This window comes from Melanostigma gelatinosum (genome assembly GCF_949748355.1).
Source record: "Melanostigma gelatinosum genome assembly, chromosome: 23".
Classification (NCBI taxonomy): Eukaryota; Metazoa; Chordata; class Actinopteri; order Perciformes; family Zoarcidae; genus Melanostigma; species Melanostigma gelatinosum.
The window spans coordinates 1,258,194-1,279,711 of NC_136656.1; the positions used below are offsets into that span (position 1 = coordinate 1,258,194).

The 21,518-nt window shown below is 43.4% G+C and overlaps 1 protein-coding gene across 5 annotated transcripts; it reads right to left on the reverse strand.

The window, feature by feature from the left end:
- Positions 1 to 2,337: 2,337 nt before the first annotated feature.
- LOC306796363 (ladderlectin-like) lies at positions 2,338 to 20,780 on the reverse strand. 5 transcript variants are annotated; one of them, XM_079295249.1, is made up of 8 exons: positions 19,925 to 20,780; positions 12,284 to 12,409; positions 10,361 to 10,390; positions 8,528 to 8,615; positions 8,071 to 8,177; positions 7,095 to 7,229; positions 6,592 to 6,703; positions 2,338 to 2,697 (listed from the first exon to the last, which is right to left on the reverse strand). In XM_079295249.1, exons 4-8 carry the CDS (start codon positions 8,586 to 8,588, stop codon positions 2,630 to 2,632), a joined length of 483 nt encoding a protein of 160 aa, XP_079151375.1. In that variant the 5' UTR covers positions 8,589 to 8,615; positions 10,361 to 10,390; positions 12,284 to 12,409; positions 19,925 to 20,780; the 3' UTR covers positions 2,338 to 2,629. The 5 variants fall into 5 exon arrangements, with proteins under 5 accessions (XP_079151375.1, XP_079151372.1, XP_079151374.1 ...); XM_079295246.1 differs by having other exon boundaries at positions 8,071 to 8,180; XM_079295248.1 differs by lacking the exons at positions 10,361 to 10,390; positions 12,284 to 12,409 and having other exon boundaries at positions 8,071 to 8,180; positions 20,417 to 20,780.
- Positions 20,781 to 21,518: the final 738 nt, after the last annotated feature.

Below are 21,518 nucleotides of genomic sequence, written 5' to 3' on the forward strand. Positions count from 1 at the left end.
TCACACCTCCTTGCTTTTTCCACCAATCCCTCCGGGATAGAAGGAGGCACGCAAACGCTCTTCGCCCTGGGACCCGTCCTTGGACATATGAAGACACACCAGCCTCCTACCTCCAGCACGACGCTGGCAACTGAAGGCCACGAGGGAGCCGAGGCCCTCAAACCCTCAAACCCTGTCAGGTCACAAAGCCATTTCGCTGGTCGAAACGACAGTGTTCCACGCTGAGTAAAGGCCCACTCAGCCCGCGATAACGAATCCGCTTCAGCAATCCGTTCTCCGCTTTTTGCTTTTCTTTTTCTTTTTGTGCACACAACCCGGCGAAGGAGCACGACGAAGCCTCCCTCCTTCTCCGACGATTACCGGAAAGACGGACGGACCACGCCGTCTTAGCCGAAGTTAAACTGTCCTCCTCCCTGCAGCGAGGATAGATCACGTCTGTGTTTCGCTCCAGAGCGAGCTCACGCCACGACGGCCCGACGCCAGCTGCAAAGCCGCGCCGACCAGAAAGCTCCCCCTGCCCCCCTTCCTGACGAGGAAAAAGGACAACTTCCCCACGAACACTTCAACGTTGCAACGAAGCATCGACAAGTAAGGTTCATGGTATCTGGGCATAGCTTAGCTTAAATTAACTTAAATTTAATTCAGGCCATTCATTTATATGTTGATATTCCCGTGTTTTTGTGTGTTTAAGTTACTGTAGCGCGATATCGAGGTATTGCGCAACTCCTCGCGGATCATAAGACTCGCTCTATGGTACGTCCCCGTATTCTGTTTGTGTTAAGACACTGTCGCATTATACGGAGGTATTTACGCAATCGTTACGGACCAGAGAAGCTCCGCTGTATTTGTGTATTAACTGCTATGACTGTTTATTTGGGGATTCTTTTCATTCATTGTATTCCACTCCGTGTAGGAGTTCTCTCTTCATTAACTCGACTCTGTGAGTGAGCTGAGGGTCGTGGCTTATCACGGCATAAGTTACCGGCAGTTCAAAGACGACAGCGGTATACTTATGCGTGATGGAACCAGCAAACTCAGGCTCCCTACAACATCGCACGCCGAAGTGTGATTCACGTTGCGTTCTCGCTCCTTTTTCCTTGTCTTCCCCCCCTCACGTAACACGCACACACACACACACAGCTCCTATTGCTGCCCCTGGGGGAAACCCCGTTCAATTGATCGCCTCACGTGATTACATACAGCAGTCTCACCGCCATTTTGTGTCCGAGTCACTCGACTCCGCCATCTGGTGGTAGTTTAGTTGTAGTATCTTAAGGCCCCTCCCCTTTTGGCCCGCGTCAACCCACCATCTTTGTAGTCTTTAGCTGTCGCTTAAAGACTCTCCTTTACACACACACACATACACCCTCATCCATTTTATTCATCCTTTAGTTTAGGCATATAAAATTGTATGATAACGTTTGTTGGTTGCAATATTAATTGATTTGATCATTTATTATTTTGATTTAATAAACTCTGTTATACTTTAAGGAGCAGTCGTCTGTGATTACTTGTATATATATATGTGTAATGAAACTGTATGTAGTAGCCTGTGTACGAACTTAACCCTTCACTGTCACTGAATGTATAGTCATACGCAGACTATTGACATTATGAGTGACTACTAATTATGAGACTTAGTTTTATCGTTTGATTATTGGTCCCTGTTCGCAGGGTGGTGCCCCGTTGTTATTAATAATCATTAATAATTGTTACATACATTAATAATTCTATTGATGTCAAGAATTCAGTTTCTTAAATGCTGATAACCCAAACACGCTCCTTTAGTTCCCAACATAACTAAGGATTGAACTCAACAAATTTGGTTCATCAAAAACATTCTTAGGAAGAGATTAAGGCACGTCAGACAAATTGTAATCCATCACTCCAATGTGTGTCCAAACATTTCCCGTACACGAATTGTGTGTTCTGCGAAAAGGTTATCTTGACCCAAACAAAGTCACGAGAGCATGACATAGTGAAGAGACCAGAGGTGTTTTGTTTGTGCTTCAACCCATTGGTTTGATTGGTGGAAAGTGACTTAAAGGGGGGTGAAGTTTGACTATAAAAGTAATCTGTGAAAAGTAATACGTTGGATTTGTTTGGATTTGCTGAACTCGTATGTTGGCTTGTGCTTAGTAAAACACTTCCCGCTGGGTTGCAACTTCAATTCGCCGTCTCTTCTCGTCATTTTGCAACAACACTGCGCTCCAATTTGTAGTGAATGAAATGAGTTAGTATTGATTTGATATGTTTCATATCCACACGGTAACCTGCAGCAACAAGAGCACAGGGCCAACATGTAAAGATGTCTGGATAGATGTATGACAGACCAGCTTGTTTGAATGCTTGAGCCTTTTATTCATGCAGAAAGAAAGAAGGGTTATATGTGTAGAATATATGTTGTGCTGAAAGGATTCGCTCCATAAAACACTCTTATTAAGGCACAAGGCCTCAAAGACAGTCCAGCTCCTGTTGATGTCACTTGTCGTATCGTTCATTAAGTAGCGTTACAGCGACAGAAAAGAAAGCTATAGATATGAAATACAGTCAATGTATTTGCGATCATGCACACAACAGGACTCCTTCTGTGTTACGGGTACTGCATGCCTCGCTGTCAGTCCACCAATCAGACTCTCTTGACACACACAGACGGTTTCAGATCGATGCACTGTACGTCGTCCCAGCACTTCTCACCTGCAAGCACAACACAAGAAGGTGAGTCAGTGAATGTTACTCAAACTGTTTCATGTGACCAATAATTATTGATGGATGAAGTCAGCGAACACTAGAGTCACTAATGCAAATCAAATCGTTGTCAAAACGTGAATAATGTAACACAAGAGGTCCTTGAGATACAGTATGTTAGAGAGCTGCTCATCTCAACAACTTCACACTCAAAACTTCTTTGAGTGCTAAACAACACAGCCAACGAGTGTGAAGTCGATGTTACCAGAACATAAATACATGCAGTTCACTCTCCTCTTTTCATCCACCTCCATCTTTGACTCTAGCCTATTATTACACCCTAAACCTAAACTAGACTATAACTCATTTGAAAGCTTGGTTCTTAGTCTTTCACACCCAACCTGGAAAACAATACAGCCAGTTATATTTGTGATAGTGTACCGGTCCCCAGGTCCGTATTCGGAATTTTTATCGGAATTTGTTCAGTTTTTATCAAGTCTAGTCCTTAAAACAGACAAAGTAATTATTGTAGGTGACTTTAATATTCATGTGGATGTCGAGAACAACAGCCTCAGTACTGCATTTATTTCATTATTAGATTCGCTTGGTTTCTGTCAGAATGTACAGAAACCCACTCACTGTTTTAACCACACTCTCGACCTGGTTCTGACTTATGGCATTAACATAGACGATTTAATAGTCTATCCACAGAACCCTCTTCTGTCGGATCATTATCTAATAACCTTTGAATTCTTACTAACTGAGTGTACACCGTTAAGCAAGAGTTACTACACTAGATGTCTATCTGATGGTGCCGGAGCTCAATTTAAAGAAGCGATTCCGTTTGTATTTAACTCAATACCATGCTTCGATGTGACGGAGGACTCCTGTGCTGGCTTTAGTCCGACCCAGATTGATCATCTTGTCGACAGTGCTACAAGCTCACTGAGAAGGACACTAGACTCTATTGCTCCTTTAAAAAAGAAGTTTGTAAAACAAAGGAGATTCGCTCCATGGTATAACCCTGAAACCCGCAAATTAAAGCAAACATCGCGAAAACTTGAAAGAACATGGCGTTCCACTAACTTGGAACAATCTCGGTTACTCTGGTGAGATAGTCTTAAGACATATAAGAAGGCCCTCCGTAATGCCAGATCAGCTTATTACTCATCGTTAATAGAGAAAAATAAGAACAACCCCAGGTTCCTCTTCAGCACTGTAGCCAGGCTGACAGAGAGTCACAGCTCTGTTGTGCCGAGTATCCCTATAGACCTCAGTAGCAATGACTTCATGAACTTCTTTAATGATAAGATTATAATTATTAGAGAGAACATTAATAATCTCCTGCCCTCGACCGATCTTTCCACAAATAGAGTAACCTTAGAAACAGCTGTAAACCCTGATATATGTTTAGATGGCTTTACTCCCATTGACCTTGACAAACTGACTTCAACAATTTTTACGTCTAAACCTTCCACCTGTCTCTTAGACCCTATACCGACTAGGCTGCTTAAAGAAGTGCTACCATTAATCAGCACAACTTTATTAGATATCATCAACCTGTCTTTAGTAACAGGTCATGTACCACAGTCCTTTAAAGTAGCTGTGATTAAACCTCTTCTTAAGAAGCCCACTCTGGATCCAGAGGTGTAGAACTATAGACCGATCTCGAACCTTCCCTTCCTCTCTAAGATCCTTGAAAAAGCAGTTGCAAATCAGTTGTGTGACTTTCTGTGTAACAATAGTTTATTTGAGGATTTTCAGTCAGGATTTAGAAAGCATCATAGCACAGAGACAGCTCTGGTAAAAATAACTAATGACCTTCTAATCGCATCAGACAAAGGACTCGTCTCTGTTCTTGTCCTGTTAGACCTTAGTGCTGCGTTCGACACTATAGACCACTACATCCTGTTGCAGAGACTGGAACATTATATTGGCATCAAAGGAACCGCACTGAACTGGTTTGGATCCTATTTATCGGATCGATCTCAGTTTGTTTATGTAAATGATGAAGCCTCAATGAGGACCAACGTCAGTTATGGAGTTCCACAAGGTTCTGTGCTTGGACCAATCTTGTTCACCTTATATATGCTTCCTTTAGGCAATATTATCAGAAAACACTCTATAACCTTTCATTGTTATGCAGATGATACTCAATTATATATATCGATCAAACCAGACGAAACCAATCAGCTTGCTAAACTGCAAGCGTGTCTTAAGGACATAAAAACCTGGATGACCTGCAACTTCCTGATGTTAAACTCAGACAAAACTGAAGTTATTCTACTAGGCCCAGAACACCTCCGAAATCAGTTATCGAATGATATAGTTTCTCTAGATGGCATTGCGCTGGCATCCAGCAGCACCGTCAAGAATCTTGGAGTTACCTTTGATCAGGATTTGTCTTTCAACTCTCAGATAAAACTTATTTCTAGGACTGCCTTTTTTCACCTACGTAATATTTCAAAAATCAGGCACATCCTATCTCAAAGCGATGCAGAGAAATTAATTTATGCTTTTGTTACCTCTAGACTACATTACTGCAATTCCTTATTTTCAGGCTGCTCTAATACGTCTCTTAAATCTCTCCAGTTGATCCAGAATGCTGCAGCTCGTGTACTAACAAGAACTAAGAGGAGAGATCATATTACTCCTGTATTAGCTTCTCTGCACTGGCTCCCTGTAAAATCTAGAATAGAATTTAAAATCCTTTTACTTACCTACAAAGCCCGAACTGGTCAGGCTCCATCATATCTTAAAGAGCTTATAGTACCATACTGCCCTACTAGAACGCTGCGATCCAGTGATTCAGGGTTACTTGTGGTTCCTAGAGTCTTAAAAAGTAGGACGGGAGCCAGAGCCTTCAGTTATCAAGCTCCTCTTCTGTGGAACCAGCTTCCCGTTTCAGTCCGGGGGGCAGACACACTCACCACATTTAAGAGTAGGCTTAAGGCTTTCCTCTTTGAGAGGGCTGGCTCTGGCTTGCCTTGGACCGGCCCATGGACAAACTGGTATAGGCAAAAACTACAGGGGGACTTCCTACACTGAGCACCTCTCTCCTCCTCTTCTTCACCTCCGTCTGTATGCATTGATGTCCCATTAATGCTCATTACTAACTTTACTTCTTCCCCGGAGTATTTGTGCTTTCTCGCCTCACAGGATGACCGCAGTTTTATCTGGACACTGGTTCTTCAACCAGCCATGGCCCTGCTGACACCTACTACGATCATCATGATTAACATTATTAATCCTATTACCGATACCATTAATGCACAGTACTGATTTTGTCTCTTCCCCGGAGTCCTTGTGCTTCCTCTCCTCACAGGTTTCCATGGAGCATGGTTTCATCTGGACCCTGGTCCTTCCTCCTACCATGGCCCTGCTGACTCCAACTGCTAATATCACTTTTATTATTACTCACATTACTATTTCATACTACCGATACTATTAATGCACATTATTGACCTGCTTCTTCACCAGAGTCTCTGTGCTTTCTCGCCTCACAGGTTCCTGTGTATCCGGGTTAAACCTGGACCAGGTCTTGCCTCCTGTCGGGGTTGTGTCATACATTGAATGTGCTGTAATTACATTGAATGTGTTGTAATTCACTATCCTGTTCCACACATGACATCATTGCACGTCTGTCCATCCTGGGAGAGGGATCCCTCCTCTATTGCTCTCCCACAGGTTTCTTCCCCTTTCCTCCCCGTTAAAGGGGTTTTTGGGGAGTTTTTCCTGTTCCGATGTGAGGGTCCCGGGACAAGAAGATGTCAAACGTGTACATATTGTAAAGCCCTCTGAGGCAAATTTGTGATTTTGGGCTATACAAAAATAAATTGAATTGAATTGAATTGAACTCTTATCACGAGTATCACTCCTACAACAAGCACTGTGTTGTTTTACCTCCGTAATTCATCTGCATACAACCCTGGTCGCCTCCCCAGTTGTTAGGCTGTCCAGCACACCAGTTCACGTAGCCGAAAAGAGTACCGTCACTCCAGAACCATTTATTCTCCTGGAAGAAAGAATAGAATTGAGTATTACAAGAAATAAAAGTGTTCAAGTTATTTGATTTAAGTAACTTAAGATCAGTTAATTGTTCCCCAGAGGAGCAATCCATTTGTTGGAGAACATTTATAATAATAATACAATTATAAAGTACATAAAACAATACAAATAGTAATAGAAAGAGCACTTTTAAGAAATGGCCATGGAACTGGAGTGGAGCGGAGCAAAAGAGAGAGAAAGTAATATTATACCTGTTCATATAATATGGTAAAGTTTGAGTAAAGTTTCATATATAATACATAATGAATACATATGGAATGAATTATAATAACATATAATGGATATTATATGTATTTTGTGAGCAATATTTGCAAATGAGGCAATGATGAAATAAATACCTCTTCTGCATCAGAGCCTCCAATCCAGCATGATTGATTCTCTTGACTGTTGTCCAGGATGATCTTCTGAATCCCTTGGTACTCCAGGATGTTGTGGACGGATGCAAGGTTTCCACCCAGGAACACACAGTATTTCTACAGTACGAGAGAGAGAGAGAGAGAGAGAGAGAGCGAGAGAGAGAGAGAGAGAGAGAGAGAGAGAGACGAGTTGTTAAACACCAAGTCAGTCAAAAATGTCGAGGAACCAAACGTGTGAGTGCAAACACAATGACATTGTTGTAGAAGTGTCCTACGTCAAAGCAACAGAGAGTTATTATTTGATGTATTACTTATGTATTTGACCAGGACAGTGCACAGACTCTCAGCTGTAAATCTTTGTTCTCTGGGCAGAAAACACGATAACATCTCTGGTAAGAAAATGAACACTGCAGTATAAAAACACAATTACAATTATTTGTACACTAAACTAGCATCAGCAAGACAGACCAAGCTGTCAAAGATCAGGAGTTTCTCCTGCTGCAGGACGTTGCATTGATGGAAACTTTGTTCATCAGTTGAGCCTTGTTGTTCCAGCTTGTGTCCAGCTTGTGATGCAGTATGAGATGTGTACAAAGGGTTTGAGTGCATGTATCGTTTTGCTGCATCTTAGTGTAGCTGGTTTCAGATAAACCGAGAGTTCCTGAGAATGTTAGTGTTACACACCTGCGTCATGTGTTTAACGGACAGCTGTGAGTCAATGAGAGTAACAAGATATTGTAAATCTGAAACCGTCTGAATCCTCTCACCCTCTACAGAGAGATCTGGTCGACTTTCATTTGTGTTCATATAAAAGTAGATGCAAGCGGTTTTACGTGTGTCAGGCAAGATTCTCAATTGCTATTGCTGAAGTGAATTTGGCTGCCACTCCATGTCCGTCTTTAACATGCACAGAAATCAGTGTCATCCGCATACAATCTTTCAAAGCCACCAGCATTACCTCAGCTTCAGCCCAAGTCATCACTGTTGGAATGTAGCGGAAACAGCGACCGCTGCTCTCAGTCCAACCGTCGGAACAATACGCTTCCCTCTTCACCAGATGACTCTCTGCTGAGAGAAATAGAGTTTGGATATAGATATATAGATTTATATATAGAATAGAGTAATGTAAAGTCCAGTGAGAGACTCTTCATGTAGAATATTTACATTACTGTATTAAAACAATATATTTTGATGGTACATAGATGCTAAATCATGATATAACAATATATATACAGTATATATATATATGTATATAGATCTATTGAAGTGAAAATCTAAAAGCTACTCTTCTGATTGGTCATTTTCCGGCATTCCCTCTGGAAAAGCTAGACAGTTTGACATTGCAGTTATTGATCTGGATTATTACTGTTCAGTGACAATAAATGAATCTAACAGTTTCTATGTGTAATACTCACCAGCAGCTTGAGTCAGAGCAATCATGGCACAAACAAGTGCAGACACAGTCAGCGTCTTCATGGCGAAGGCAATGAGACGATGCAGATGCTGAAGATGAAGAGAACAAAGACAGATTACTTATGGATCTGTAGAGAACAAAGAAACTCACTGACTGTCAGAACAGTGTTGCGTTTGGTTTTATACCCTGCTGTGAATGTTTGTGCTTGGGTGTGTCTGTGTGCGTGGGTGTATTTTGTGTCTTTTGACTTCTAGGTGCAGCTCTTTTTCTTTTGTTTTTAATGGCAGTTGGCAAACAACTTTCAAACTAGGTGCAGGAGAAAAGAAAGCCTGGGGGTGTTGGAAAGACCAGCACCACCTTATTGTTTTTGGTGCGGTAACTGCGGTGGTCCCTGGCGTGCCCGGGAAAACCGACAAAGGCTAGTTGAGGTTTAGCCAGATAGAAGTAGTTTCTTAGGTAGAGAGGAACCCAGTTCACTAACAAGGACCACACCAATAACAGGATACGTTCTGAGAGTTTTTATTGTGTAATGGAATGATAGTTAGGTTTAGGAAGCAGAAGGGGTCGAGTGATGAAGGGATGTAGGGTAGGGGTAGAGGGATGAAGGGATGTAGGGTAAGGGTAGAGGGATGTAGGGTAGGGGTAGCGGTAGAGAGATGAAGGGATGTAGGTTAGGGATCGAGGTAGAGGGATGAAGGGAAGTGATGGAGGACAGTTGGTGTCCAGCGGCTGGTGGGAACGGAGACTGTTGAGTGGGGCCATCTCTGGGAAGCGTCGGCGGTGTAGAGTCCCCAAAGATAGCTTCATGAGGACAGATGCCTGTGAGCTTTTCTGATGTCGTTCAGGTTGGAGCGGACGTAGGAGAGGTACGCGGTGGAAGACCATCGACCAAGAATCTTGATGATGTGGTCTGGAATTCCTTGGCTCGAGGTGGCTGAGTCGGCACCGATGCGGAATGAATGACCGGAGTAAAACTCGGGGGGTATTCCTGATCTGGCTAATATACAGCGGAAGTGGTGGTGGAGCCAGGACCGTGTAGCCCAGTTGCCTGTTTCGTTGAGGAAAAGGGGATCTTGCGGAGAAGTTTGGCCAGCTAATCTCGAGATTAAGTAATCTCGGATGGATTCGTACGGACTTGGGTCTGGTCGGAAAAGGTAGATGGGTTGAGGTGGACCGTATTGGTTGGTCTTGCGGCATTGAGGTCATAGACGACTGTGTCGGGAGGATGGATGTGAAGTCTGACACGGCGGCATCTCGGGACGGATGGAGTTTGAAGCGGTGGACTCGGAGCAGCGAAAGAAGCTGGCAAGAACGTGGACTTCAATGCTTTGTCCCAGAAGGGCGACGGATGACCTGAGCTGAGCGCGAGGGTGCCGCAGGTGAGGAGGTCCGAAGTGAGGGGCAGCCGTTTAGGCTGCCCCTCACAGGCTGGAGAAATATTGTTGTGCACACTAGTTTTGGTTAAATGTGTTTAAAGGGAGTGTTACGTATGGTTCTATGTCCTGCTGTGAATGTTTGTGCTTGGGTGTGTCTGTTTGCATGTGTGTATTCTGTGTCTTTTGACTTCTAGGTGCAGCGCCCTAATGAGTGATTGAGGGCACCTGGATGAGGATGTGGTTTATCTATACAAGCGCCTCCTTGCTCCACCCTCGCTCTCTCATCTGCCTGGTCTGCAGTGGGATTTGCACACTACAGTTTACTTGTGTCCTGTAAATAAACTGGCAGCTGTGGTTGTTTTTAACCCAACTTGGTGTTGTGTCCCTCCTATATGTTGCAACTCCCGAGCCGGTCATAACAGTGAAGTCAAAAGATGATGAGAAAGTTTGCAGCAAACCTGATACTGATGTCTGTAGCTTCAGCTGTCCTGTGATGAGGTGCAGAACAAGAGTTAGGTTAAAAACAACCACAGCTGCCAGTTTATTTACAGGACACAAGTAAACTGTCGTGTGCAAATCCCACTGCAGATCAGGGCCCCGTTCCTCGTACGTGGTTCAGCAAAGTCGATCAAATGTCCTATTAGCCAGCCTAAATTAATGAGATGATTGATGTCAGGCTATGTCGGGTTCTCCAAGGCTGATCCGCTCTCAAACAGTCTCGTTAATTCGACCCAGACGATCAGGATAATTGCGCGTGCCCGTCCTACGTCAAAAGGGGGAAGCGTTGATCACCGAAACCATGATTTTCTAACAGTACAATGTCAAATAAACTCAAAGAAAGAGCCTCTTTTTACTCCGCTGACGAGCAGGAGATGATCATGAACGCATACGAGGAATTCAAGACCATAATCACGGCAAAATCTAACGCCGCCACCGCTGCGAGGGCTAGACAAGACGGCAAAATATTTCGGCTCATTTTGATGCCTCATCACCCCAATCAATCAGATTATATTTCTTTAAATGTGCCTGCTAGCAGTAGGCTTAATGGAATGCATCATTGAATGAGATCTATAGCGAAAATAATTCTCAACTCTTTCAGAATAAGTAGATAAAACAAGCCCAAAGAGTACCTAACTGATACTCATTAATATGAGGATATATGTACTGTATGCACGTATGTATCATGTAGTCTACTATATATGTGTATATACATGTATGTGTAGATTACCATATAGAACTAGGAGTTTGAATATGTGTGTGAATCTGTGTATGGGCGGATCAGTATGTATGTGTGTATTATTCATAATCAGACATTCAATCAATTGAAGCAGTGAAAAGAAATAGTGTGTGATTCTCTCTTATGAGTCTTAATCATTTTCTACAATAATGATATGCTGGTGTACTAAAAACACTGTCATATAATTATGAGTGCTTTAACCCCCATGTATGCAATGCAGCCATCAAGAGGACATGGGAGCAATTAAACACGAAGCACAAACACATTATTAAGAATGGTGAGTCAATACAATATGTGCCATAATGTAATGAACACATCCATGAGTTTATTAAGCGGCAAATACACTTTACGAACAGCACGGCGGCTTTCCCGATGTTCTCCGCATCGCCGACACTGTACAAAATGTACCACTTGCAAAAAAGCGCAAGGTTGCATCCAGTCTGTGAGACAGTCAATGCTCACCTGCGGCGTGTGGTGTTCAATGTATGGCTCCAGAAGGTCTTGTAAATAAATGATTCCTTGTGGGCAGAATGGATAGCGTTCCTATAGGAAGTCATCATGATGTGATAACGGATCTTGGCGATGTGGAAGAACTCTCTCCCTATAAAACGCAAATCTAACTAATATCCTCCTTCATCAGTGGGATCTATGAGGAAGGGAGCTGTACATTAATGCAATAGAGGCTTCTTAGTTTGCTCAGCTGGTTTTAAGGATCCTGGTTAAAATCACTTTATATTTATGTAATACCTGCTTGCTTTAAAATAATTATTCTATTTCATCTTTTAACTCTTAATTCTACGCTTTGTGTCCCTTTAACCTAATTTACAGGCCTACCATACATTCCTCATTTAAGGCTGGTCCTGGGATCTCAACTCTTTTTGACACCGTGTGTCTCACTTTACATGCATTTCCGGAACTCCCATATAACCCCCAGTATATGCGCAAGCGCATTAGACTACCGTATATGACAGGAGCTGCCATTTCTTCCGGGGGAGTGACCAGCTTATCCAGCTACCCTCAGTTAGCCTGCGCTGGAGCAGGTTCAAGCTTATGGATGTGTTGCCATGGTGATTTTGACGAACTTGCTTCGTGGAACCGAAAAGCCTGATCTACGTCATCTTATCCTGAAAAGTTTGCCACGTACGAGGAACGGGGCCCAGGGTCTGGTGCCAGGCAGATGAGAGAGAGCGAGGGCCGAGCAAGGAGACGCTTCTATTGGTAAACCACATCCTCATCCAGGTGCCCTCAATCACTCGTTAGGGAGCTGCACCTAGAAGTCAAAGACACAGAATACACACATGCAAACAGACACACCCAAGTACAAACATTCACAGCAGGACATAGAACCATACGTAACACTCCCCTCCTTAAGATGACAGCCATAAGGGTGTCATCCAAAACCATGCTGTTTGAACATAAGAAACCCTCTTACGCATGAGGATACCAACCTCCCAGTAAAAGTGGCATGAGTAATACCACTCTCATCCTTAGGCAACACTGCTGCCAGACACTTGGCCAAAGGAGGGTCAGCCTTCTGGGCTGCTATCAGCTGTTCCTTGCCAACCTTCAACTGTGTGTCAGGCCCAGCCGGCACAGTGACAGGACTGGTCAATTTAACTTCAGCAGACTCATTTCCAACAGAGTTAGTGGACAGCTTATCTAGAGGCAACTCAGAAGTTACAGAAGGATCAGGATCAGCCTCAGACTGTCAACAGGTGGATAAATTCACTACATCTTCATACTTTCTTGACTGGGCACGAGTTACAATGCAAGCAGGAAGGACTTTAGGCATCCGAGATGACGGATCAGCACTCTGGTAATTGTCAACTACGGAGCCTGTTGGTCTATCCACTACAATGGGAGCAGGAAACACCTTCCCTCCAGCCAAATCATTACCCAAAATCAGGTCTACTCCCCCTAAAGGAAGCTGGGGACGAATCACCACCACGACAGGGCCTGTAACCAACCCAGATTGCAAATACACAACATGCAATGGGGCTTTAAGCCACCTCATCCCACATCCTTGGACTGAAGCACTGCTACCAGTGGAGGTCTTCTCAGAGAGAGGCAAAACTCCTGCCAAAAACAAGGACTGAGAGGCCCCTGTATCCCCAAGGATGCGAATTGGGATGAGCTTCTCAGAATCAGAAATTGCTATTGAACCCTCCATACGGAACGGTGCAAAGGAGTCATGCTCAGTGTGTTTTTTATTGGTCTGACAAGGACCAACTACACAGGGCAACTGCTGTGGTACTGAAACTATTAGCCCTACAGGCTTAGTACCTTCTGACGTTTTATTGAGAGCATGACAGTTTGCTATGAAATGACCAGGCTTTTTGCAATAAAAGCAAGTCCTAATGGGAACTGAAGGAGACCCATTGCTTCCAGGTCTTAAACAAAAGGTGTGAGGACAGTCTAAGCTCTTAGTCTCACCGGTTTTCCAACTAAAGACTGTTTTATGAGCAAAGACATACTCATCGGCAAGCACAGCAGCCTCCTCCACTTTAGTCACTCTTTGCTCACTCAGATAGGTGGCCACCACTTCAGGGACACAATTTCAAAATTCTTCCACAATAATCAACTCCTGAAGTTCCTCCTTGGTCACAACCTTTTGTGATGTGAACCACCGAGTGAAAAGGATTTCCTTTTCTCGAGCAAACTCCACAAATGTCTGCTTCTCCACCTTACGATACCCTCTAAACCTCTGTCTGTAGGCCTCAGGGACCAACGCATAGGCACGCAAGATGGCTGCCGTAACGATGTCATAATCTGAGCTCTGGGTCAGAGTTAAAGATGAATAAGCCTCTTGAGAGCTCTACCTGTCAGTACACACTGCAACAGGAGTGTCCAGAATTCTTTAGGCCATGCTAAGATGGTAGCAACATGCTCAAAGTGGGAAAAGTGCTTTTCTACCTCCTTCTCACCAAAATGAAGAACTAAAGCATTGTTCTTAGCTACATCAAAACAAGGACTAGATGTACAACAATTAGCCTGCTCAGTTTCAGCTCTTGACCTCAACTCCAGCTCCTTCATTTTCTCCTCATGTCCTTGTCTCAACCTCTCCATCTCAAACCTCCTTACCTGTTCTCTTTCCTTAGCCTCCATTTCTAGCTCTTTTATTCTGAATTGCAATTCCAATTCTCGCAAACGTACAGATTGAGCATCTTGAGACTTCAAGATTACTTGTTCCGTCTTTCCAACAGTTAAACCTGCAGACACATGTAAGCCCTGCTCCTCATCAAGCTGACTAGATTCACGGGGCACTACTCCCTGTTCAATGAGTGCAGTGACTACCTTAGCTCTAAGCTGACCTTTCTTAAGGGACGTTTGAGCAATTTCAAGATGGTACTGCTCTGCAATAGACATGAGCTGGGCTTTGGTACATTGAGCCAGCTGCTCTATTGTAGGACCTTCACTGATCTCTTGAAAATCTGCCTTCATTGCGAGTTCACAAAAACAACTTCATGTGAAACAAATATCTACAAGGTAGCACACCCAAAAATGGGCTCCCCCTAAGTAAGCCAAAGCACCAACACAAAGTAACACTACCACACAGAAATAGTGCTACCAGGAGGAGAGCAGATAATGAATCTTATGCGACTGACTGGCTTGCACTAGCACACGGGCAGAACTCCTCCTCAACCCCTGCACCCAGATGGACAAAGCCAAGGACAGCTAAGGAAAGTAAAACCTGCAAAATACCTGCACAACAACCAAGCCTACAACTTCAAAACAGATTTGCTCCATTGTCGCAGGATCATAAATCTCCATCTGATGACCTGGATAAGCAGCTATCTCCTCAAAGCAGGGTAAGAACTGAGAGTCAATGTGAGAGTAAAAGGCCGCAGGCAAAGCTAGTGACTGGGCCTGAGACTCTGATTGTTGGTGACTATGCTGTAAAATATGTCAGAAAACTGTGCAGCAAGAACACCAAAATACTCTGCTTTCCGAAAGATATGGTCTCTGACATGAGAAACAAATTCTTGGACATCGTGGCTGACTATCCCACAGCGAAAAACATCATGGTGCATACAGGAAGCTGTGATATTGTGAAACAGTCTGAAGTTCTAAAGCAAGACTTTATTGATCTGTTAAACACAGTCAGCTCTGTCAAGGCTGAGGTGTTCATCAGTGGCCCTCTCCCACCAGTCAGAGGAGGAGATGAAGGATTCAGCAGGCTGTTTGCACTGAACAGATGGCTGTCAACTGCATGTGCTGACCATTCAGTACATTTTATCAACAATTTCTACCTTTTCTGGGAGCGCAGACATCTTTTTGCAGCGCATGAAATTTGCCTGAACAAGTCAGGGGTAAAACTGTTTACCTCTAACCTGTTTTTCTCCCTGCGTCACCTGTCTGTCCCTACTGCCAAGGACAAGATACAAGAGGAGTCTAAACAAGAGATAACCACACAGCATCGCCATGGAGACCTTACAGGAAGGATGCCCCCGCCTAACGACAGTCAAAAGGAGGAGTCTCCAACCTCATCATCAGGGACCGCCTTCGCCTCCGATCTCCCACTTTCCCCACCCTTCCTAGACGAGGAGTCTTTACCTCCCTCCCCAGCTATTTCGGGTACATACTTTGAATCGCAATCCTCTCTCACACTCTCCCCATCGTCCCCCCACCTGGAGTTCACTGACAACATGAAAAAGCTGGTCACTGCTGGAACCAAACACACACCTCTTCACACTCCCCCCTACCTGATGGAGGAAATAATTGATATCTTCTGGGTCCAGGCTACAGGGCTAATGATACCAATGACTCTCTCCAGGAAAAGTCTGGGCCCTGTATGCAGCTAGCCGCTTCAATTCCTGTCTTGCAAGTTTATAGAAAAAGAAAGGTGAGGCTGCGAAGAAACAATAGTAAACATGCAAACTTATCAAACTTAGCATACATTCCTCGTCAGCCTGTCCAAATAAATTGGGCAAAGAAAGCTTTAACCACATAAGAAAGGAGGTGGAGTTGCTGTTTTATTTAATGATTCTCTTCAATGCAAGCAGATGTCCTTTGGTCATTTTAGTTCTTTTGAATATGTGGCTCTGAATTCCACTCAAGCTTTATTCCTAAACATTTACAGACCGCCTAAATACTGTGCAACCTTCTTTGATAAGTTTACTGAACTGCTGTCTGTAATCTGTATTGATTTTGACTGTGTTGTTATTGTTGGTGACTTTAATATCCATGTTGATAATCCCCAGGACAGAGAGTCTATAGAACTATGTGGTGTCCTTGATAACTATGATCTGACTCAGCATGTGACAGGACCCACCCACAACAGGGGGCACACTCTGGACCTAATCATCACCAAAGGTGTAAACATTTCCGAGGTTGCTGTGACTGATGTTGCACTCTCTGATCATTTCTGTGTTTTCTTTGAGAGTGCAATCTCCTTGCACTCAAATGTCCAAACCAAGGTTGTGACAAAGCGTTACATCTCTGAAAACACCAGTGAACTATTTATTCACAAGTTCTCCTCCACACCAGCCCTCTCTTGTCTCTCAGTCAATGAGCTTGTAGATGGCTTCAATTTTAAAGTTATAAATATTATTGATGCCATTGCACCCACTAAAGTGAAGGTTGTCTCGGGTAAGCAAAGATCTCCTTGGAGAAATGCTACGCTGGTCAGAATAGAGAAACGAGAGTGTCGGAAAGCTGAGCGCAGGTGGCGAAAAACTAATCTCCAGGTTCACTGTGACATCTATAAAGAGAGACTTCGCAATTATAATTTGGAACTTAGAAATGCAAGGCAGTCATTCTTCTCTGACATCATAACCAAAAACAAGAACAATACACGCGCCTTATTTGCTACCGTCGACAGGCTAACAAACCCTCCAGTGTCGGTAGCTGCTGAGCTCCAATCCACCTGGGCATGCAATCAATTTGCCACCTTTTTTACTGACAAAATTCTGAAAATTAGACAAGCAGTCAGTGCCTCCACATCAACCACAGGATATGTGTTGTCCCGATCTCTGAATAACATCCATTCAAATATCATGACACAATTTCATTCAATCGACCGTAGAAGCCTAGAAGACATCATACAACATCTGAAGTCATCCTCCTGCTGCTTGGATATTCTACCAACACACTTTTTCAAAAATATTTCAAACTGCATGACCACTGATCTTTTACAAATTGTAAACACATCCCTTCTCTCAGGTGTCTTCCCACAAGCCCTAAAAACTGCAGTTATTAAACCGCTCCTAAAGAAGGCTAGTTTAGACTCCGCAACGATGAAAAATTATAGGCCAATATCAAACCTCCCATTTTTAAGAAAAATAATTGAAAAAGCGGTTTTCCAACAGCTGACCGACTTCTTGGCCGTAAATAACTGCTTTGATGTTTTCCAGTCAGGCTTTCGACAGCACCACAGCACTGAAACTGCTCTTGTTAAGGTTTTCAACGACATCCACTTAAACATAGACAATGGCAGAAGTTCAGTCTTAGTGTTACTAGATCTCAGTGCTGCATTCGAGACGGTTGACCATGCCATACTCCTAGAAAGACTAAACATCTGGTTGGGACTCTCTGGCAAAGCACTTAACTGGTTTGAATCCTACTTGAAGGACCGAGAATACTTTGTCTGTAGCTGATTACACATCAGAGCTGACTAAAATGACATGTGGTGTTCCCCAAGGTTCAATACTGGGGCCTCTTCTGTTCAACATCTACATGCTTCCACTAGCTCAGATTATGGAAAACAACAAAGTGTGTTATCATAATTATGCAGACGACACACAAATCTACATAACTATGTCACCAGGGGACTATAATCCCATACAAGGGCTGGGTAACTGCATTGAACAAATCAACAACTGGATGTGCCAGAATTATCTTCAATTAAACAAAGATAAAACAGAAGTAATTGTTTTTGGTACCAAGGATGAACAATTGAAAATCACCGCTCAGCTTCAGTCACTGATGTTAAAACCCACAAACCAAGCCAGAAATCTAGGTGTAGTTATGGATTCAGACCTCAACCTGAACAGCCACATCAAGACAATTACAAAATCAGCCTACTATCACCTGAAGAATATATCAAGGATTAGAGGATTTATGTCTCAACAGGATTTGGAAAAACTTTTCGCATCCACGCATTTATCTTCAGCAGACTGGACTACTGTAACGGTGTGTTTACAGGTCTCTGTAAAAAGTCCGTCAGAAAGCTGCAGCTGATTCAGAACGCTGCAGCTCGAGTCCTCACTAAGACCAGGAGGGTGGACCACATCACTCCAGTTCTGAGGTCTTTGCACTGGCTTCCTGTCCAACAAAGAATTGACTTTAAAATCCTGCTGTTGGTTTACAAAGCACTGAATGGTTTAGGGCCAAAATACATCTCTGATCTGCTGCTACCTTATGAACCATCCCGACCCCTCAGGTCGTCTGGGACCGGTCTACTTTCTGTTCCCAGAGTCAGAACTAAACATGGAGAAGCAGCGTTCAGTTTTTCTGCTCCACATATCTGGGACAAAGTCCCAGAAAGCTGCAGGTCTGCTGAGACCCTCAGCTCATTTAAATCAAGATTGAAGACCTTTCTGTTTACTGCTGCCTTTAATTGAACCACGTTCAATTAATATATTAATCAATTTCCTGCATTTCTGCATTTTACTACTGCATTTTATTTCTTACACTGTTTTTTAATTGTTTTTGAAATCTCCTTTTCTTTTGCCTTGTGTTTTGATGCTTTTAATGGTTTTATGTGAAGCACTTTGAATTACCTTGTTGTTGAAATGTTGTTAAACTTGCCTTGCCTTGCCTTACCAAACAGCACAGCTTACCTACACAAAATCAGAGAGTAATTGAAATGCACCAATCACTAGGCTGTCTATACAAGAGCAGCTACTTAACTATTTCAGGCCACACAGTATAGAAATAGTGTTCATAGTACTCTTGCCCCTACGATTAGGGTTGGGTACCGGTTCCTATACGACCGGTATCTACCGGACCGAAATGCAACGCAGATTTCGATGCTTCCTTTCGGTGCTTCCTTTTGGTGCCTGAGCCGATTGAAATACTTTTTTTACACTACTCGTTAGCTCTAGGTTAGCTCGTCCTAGGACCGATGCTAACGATAACATCGGTCCTCCGCTCCTCACTCATAGTATTCATAGAGAATGCAAATATGCTCATATTTCTGCTAAATAATTGCTGAAGTTTGAAGCTGTAGTGTGTGTACAGAGTGTGTTTTGTATTTATTTTTATTTATTTTAGTATACTGTGAACTGTTAACAGTTAAGATATTGTTCATAGTTTGACGTTAAAAAGTTTGAAGCTGTAGTTTGAAGCCAAGTGTTTTTTATTCATTTATATTTATAGTATACTTTAAACAGTTAATATATTGTTCAATTTGAAGAAAAAAGTATCGGTTCAGGCACCTGTATCGTTTTTGCACCGGTTTCGGAAAAACCCCAAACGATACCCAACCCGACCTACGATACACTGGAATTCTAAACACTGCTTTTCTACCTCCACCGAGAAGAAAGTAGGTTCCACAAATGTAGTCCCTGCAAGAAGCATGCGACTACCTGAACACGAAGCTCACACAGATAATAGAAAAGCATGAGCACTGGCTTACTAAGCCAGCCAGACGAATCAGCGTTCAAAGAAGAACAAAACTACAGCCTAGCATTTAACCAAAACTAGTGTGCACAACAATATTTCTCCACTCTTACTACTCACACAGTGTTCAGCATGTGTGAAGAACAAAGGCCAGCAAATGCCACCACATACTATCCTGATGTTAGATCCTGGGGTACTTCTGGCCCGATACGGGGATACTTACTGACTCAGCTCTCTATTAAAAGATTGTCGAGCTGGTGTTCTGGCGAGGGAACTCGCCTGGCTCTTCTAACTGCCGTTACTCCCGACGTCTACCCTGCTTCCTCCGGTCTGAGCGCGCTCGGCCGAGAGACCAGTCCTGGCCCCGGGCGCTCCCACCAGTCGCGTCGGTTATGGCAGCTTCCCTCTTATGGATCCGTGCTCTTGGTAAATGCCAGGTTAGGTTTTAACGGCTAGGATTACTTCTTTCTAAAACCGTAAGGGGTTGTTAAGTGGATTCGGTCTCTAGGATAACCTTTCAGAACTCAGTTGTTAGACATACAATGGCTTTAACTTTTTACTGCCACGAGGAACTTTTTACTACTTGAGCAAATTAATGCACTTGAGAAATTTACTTTAAATGCAGATTAGATATTTATTGCAGGTTATATTTTAGTTAGTTTGCAAGGGTTAAAGTTACAGCTCACATAAAATGTCACTACACTTGATTCGTTACGTTAATTTTCTTCTCAGGTTATACTCATTAGTTTTAGTTGCCGAGATGGCTCGGTTGGAGCTGGATGTTCAATGGTGCGATGAAAAGGTTATTTTGGAGTTGTTAGGAGCGAAGGTCCGGCCAGACCCTCGGTCCTCCCGCTCTGCAGCGGAGTCCGTTCAACAGTCCTCAAAACTCAGTACAAAGTCTTTCTAGGGCTGCTGCGTCTTCTCCGTTGTCCAGTTGTTAAGAATCGAGCAGTGGGGAGAGGAAACCTCCGTCTTTAAATCTTATTGTCCACGAACAGCGGTCTTCTTTCCGTGAACAGAGACGAAGTCCTCAATACATCAGTTATGATCGTCCGTATCTCCTCATCGGTGCACTTGGACGGCACCCGTGTTGAAATCCCAGTGTGTTGCCTGCAAACGTCTCTTTTTATCCATCCTTCGGGCTTTGTCGGCCCCCCTTGTTCAATACATGATCTCATCCCCCCACCCTCTGGAGAGGGAGTTGGGTTCGAACATGTCCGGACATGCCAGGCTTCATCCTGTATCATGCCTCTATGACTCATCTCTTGCAACAGTCTTCTCCTAACCCCACCCTTAACATCTGGTTCCTATTTTCTGCCAAGTCATCCTGACAAACACTTATCGCAGCTCCGGTTACACAAGACATTTGTTAAACACTTCTTACTATTGTTAAATCACTCTATGCATTACACATTCATTACATATTGATTAAACATTTCGTTATATAATTCATACACTTTATCTTTTGATTACACTTTATTCTGAGTATATGCTTTGTGCTTTTATATCCTGACTCTCCCTTGAATGTGCCAACATGTTACACCGAGGCAGCCCTGTGGGCTCAACTCTTCTTGACACTGAGGAATGAACATTTCAAACTGACCTACCGTATTCTTGAACTTACCTGGGTTCCTCTCTACCTAAGAAACTAGTTCTATCTGGCTAAACCTCAACTAGCCTTTGTCGGCTTTCCCGGGCACGCCAGGGACCACCGCAGTTACCGCACCAAAAACAATAAGGTGGTGCTGGTCTCTCCAACACCCGCAGGCTTTCTTTTCTCCTGCACCTAGTTTGAAAGTTGTTTGCCAACCGCC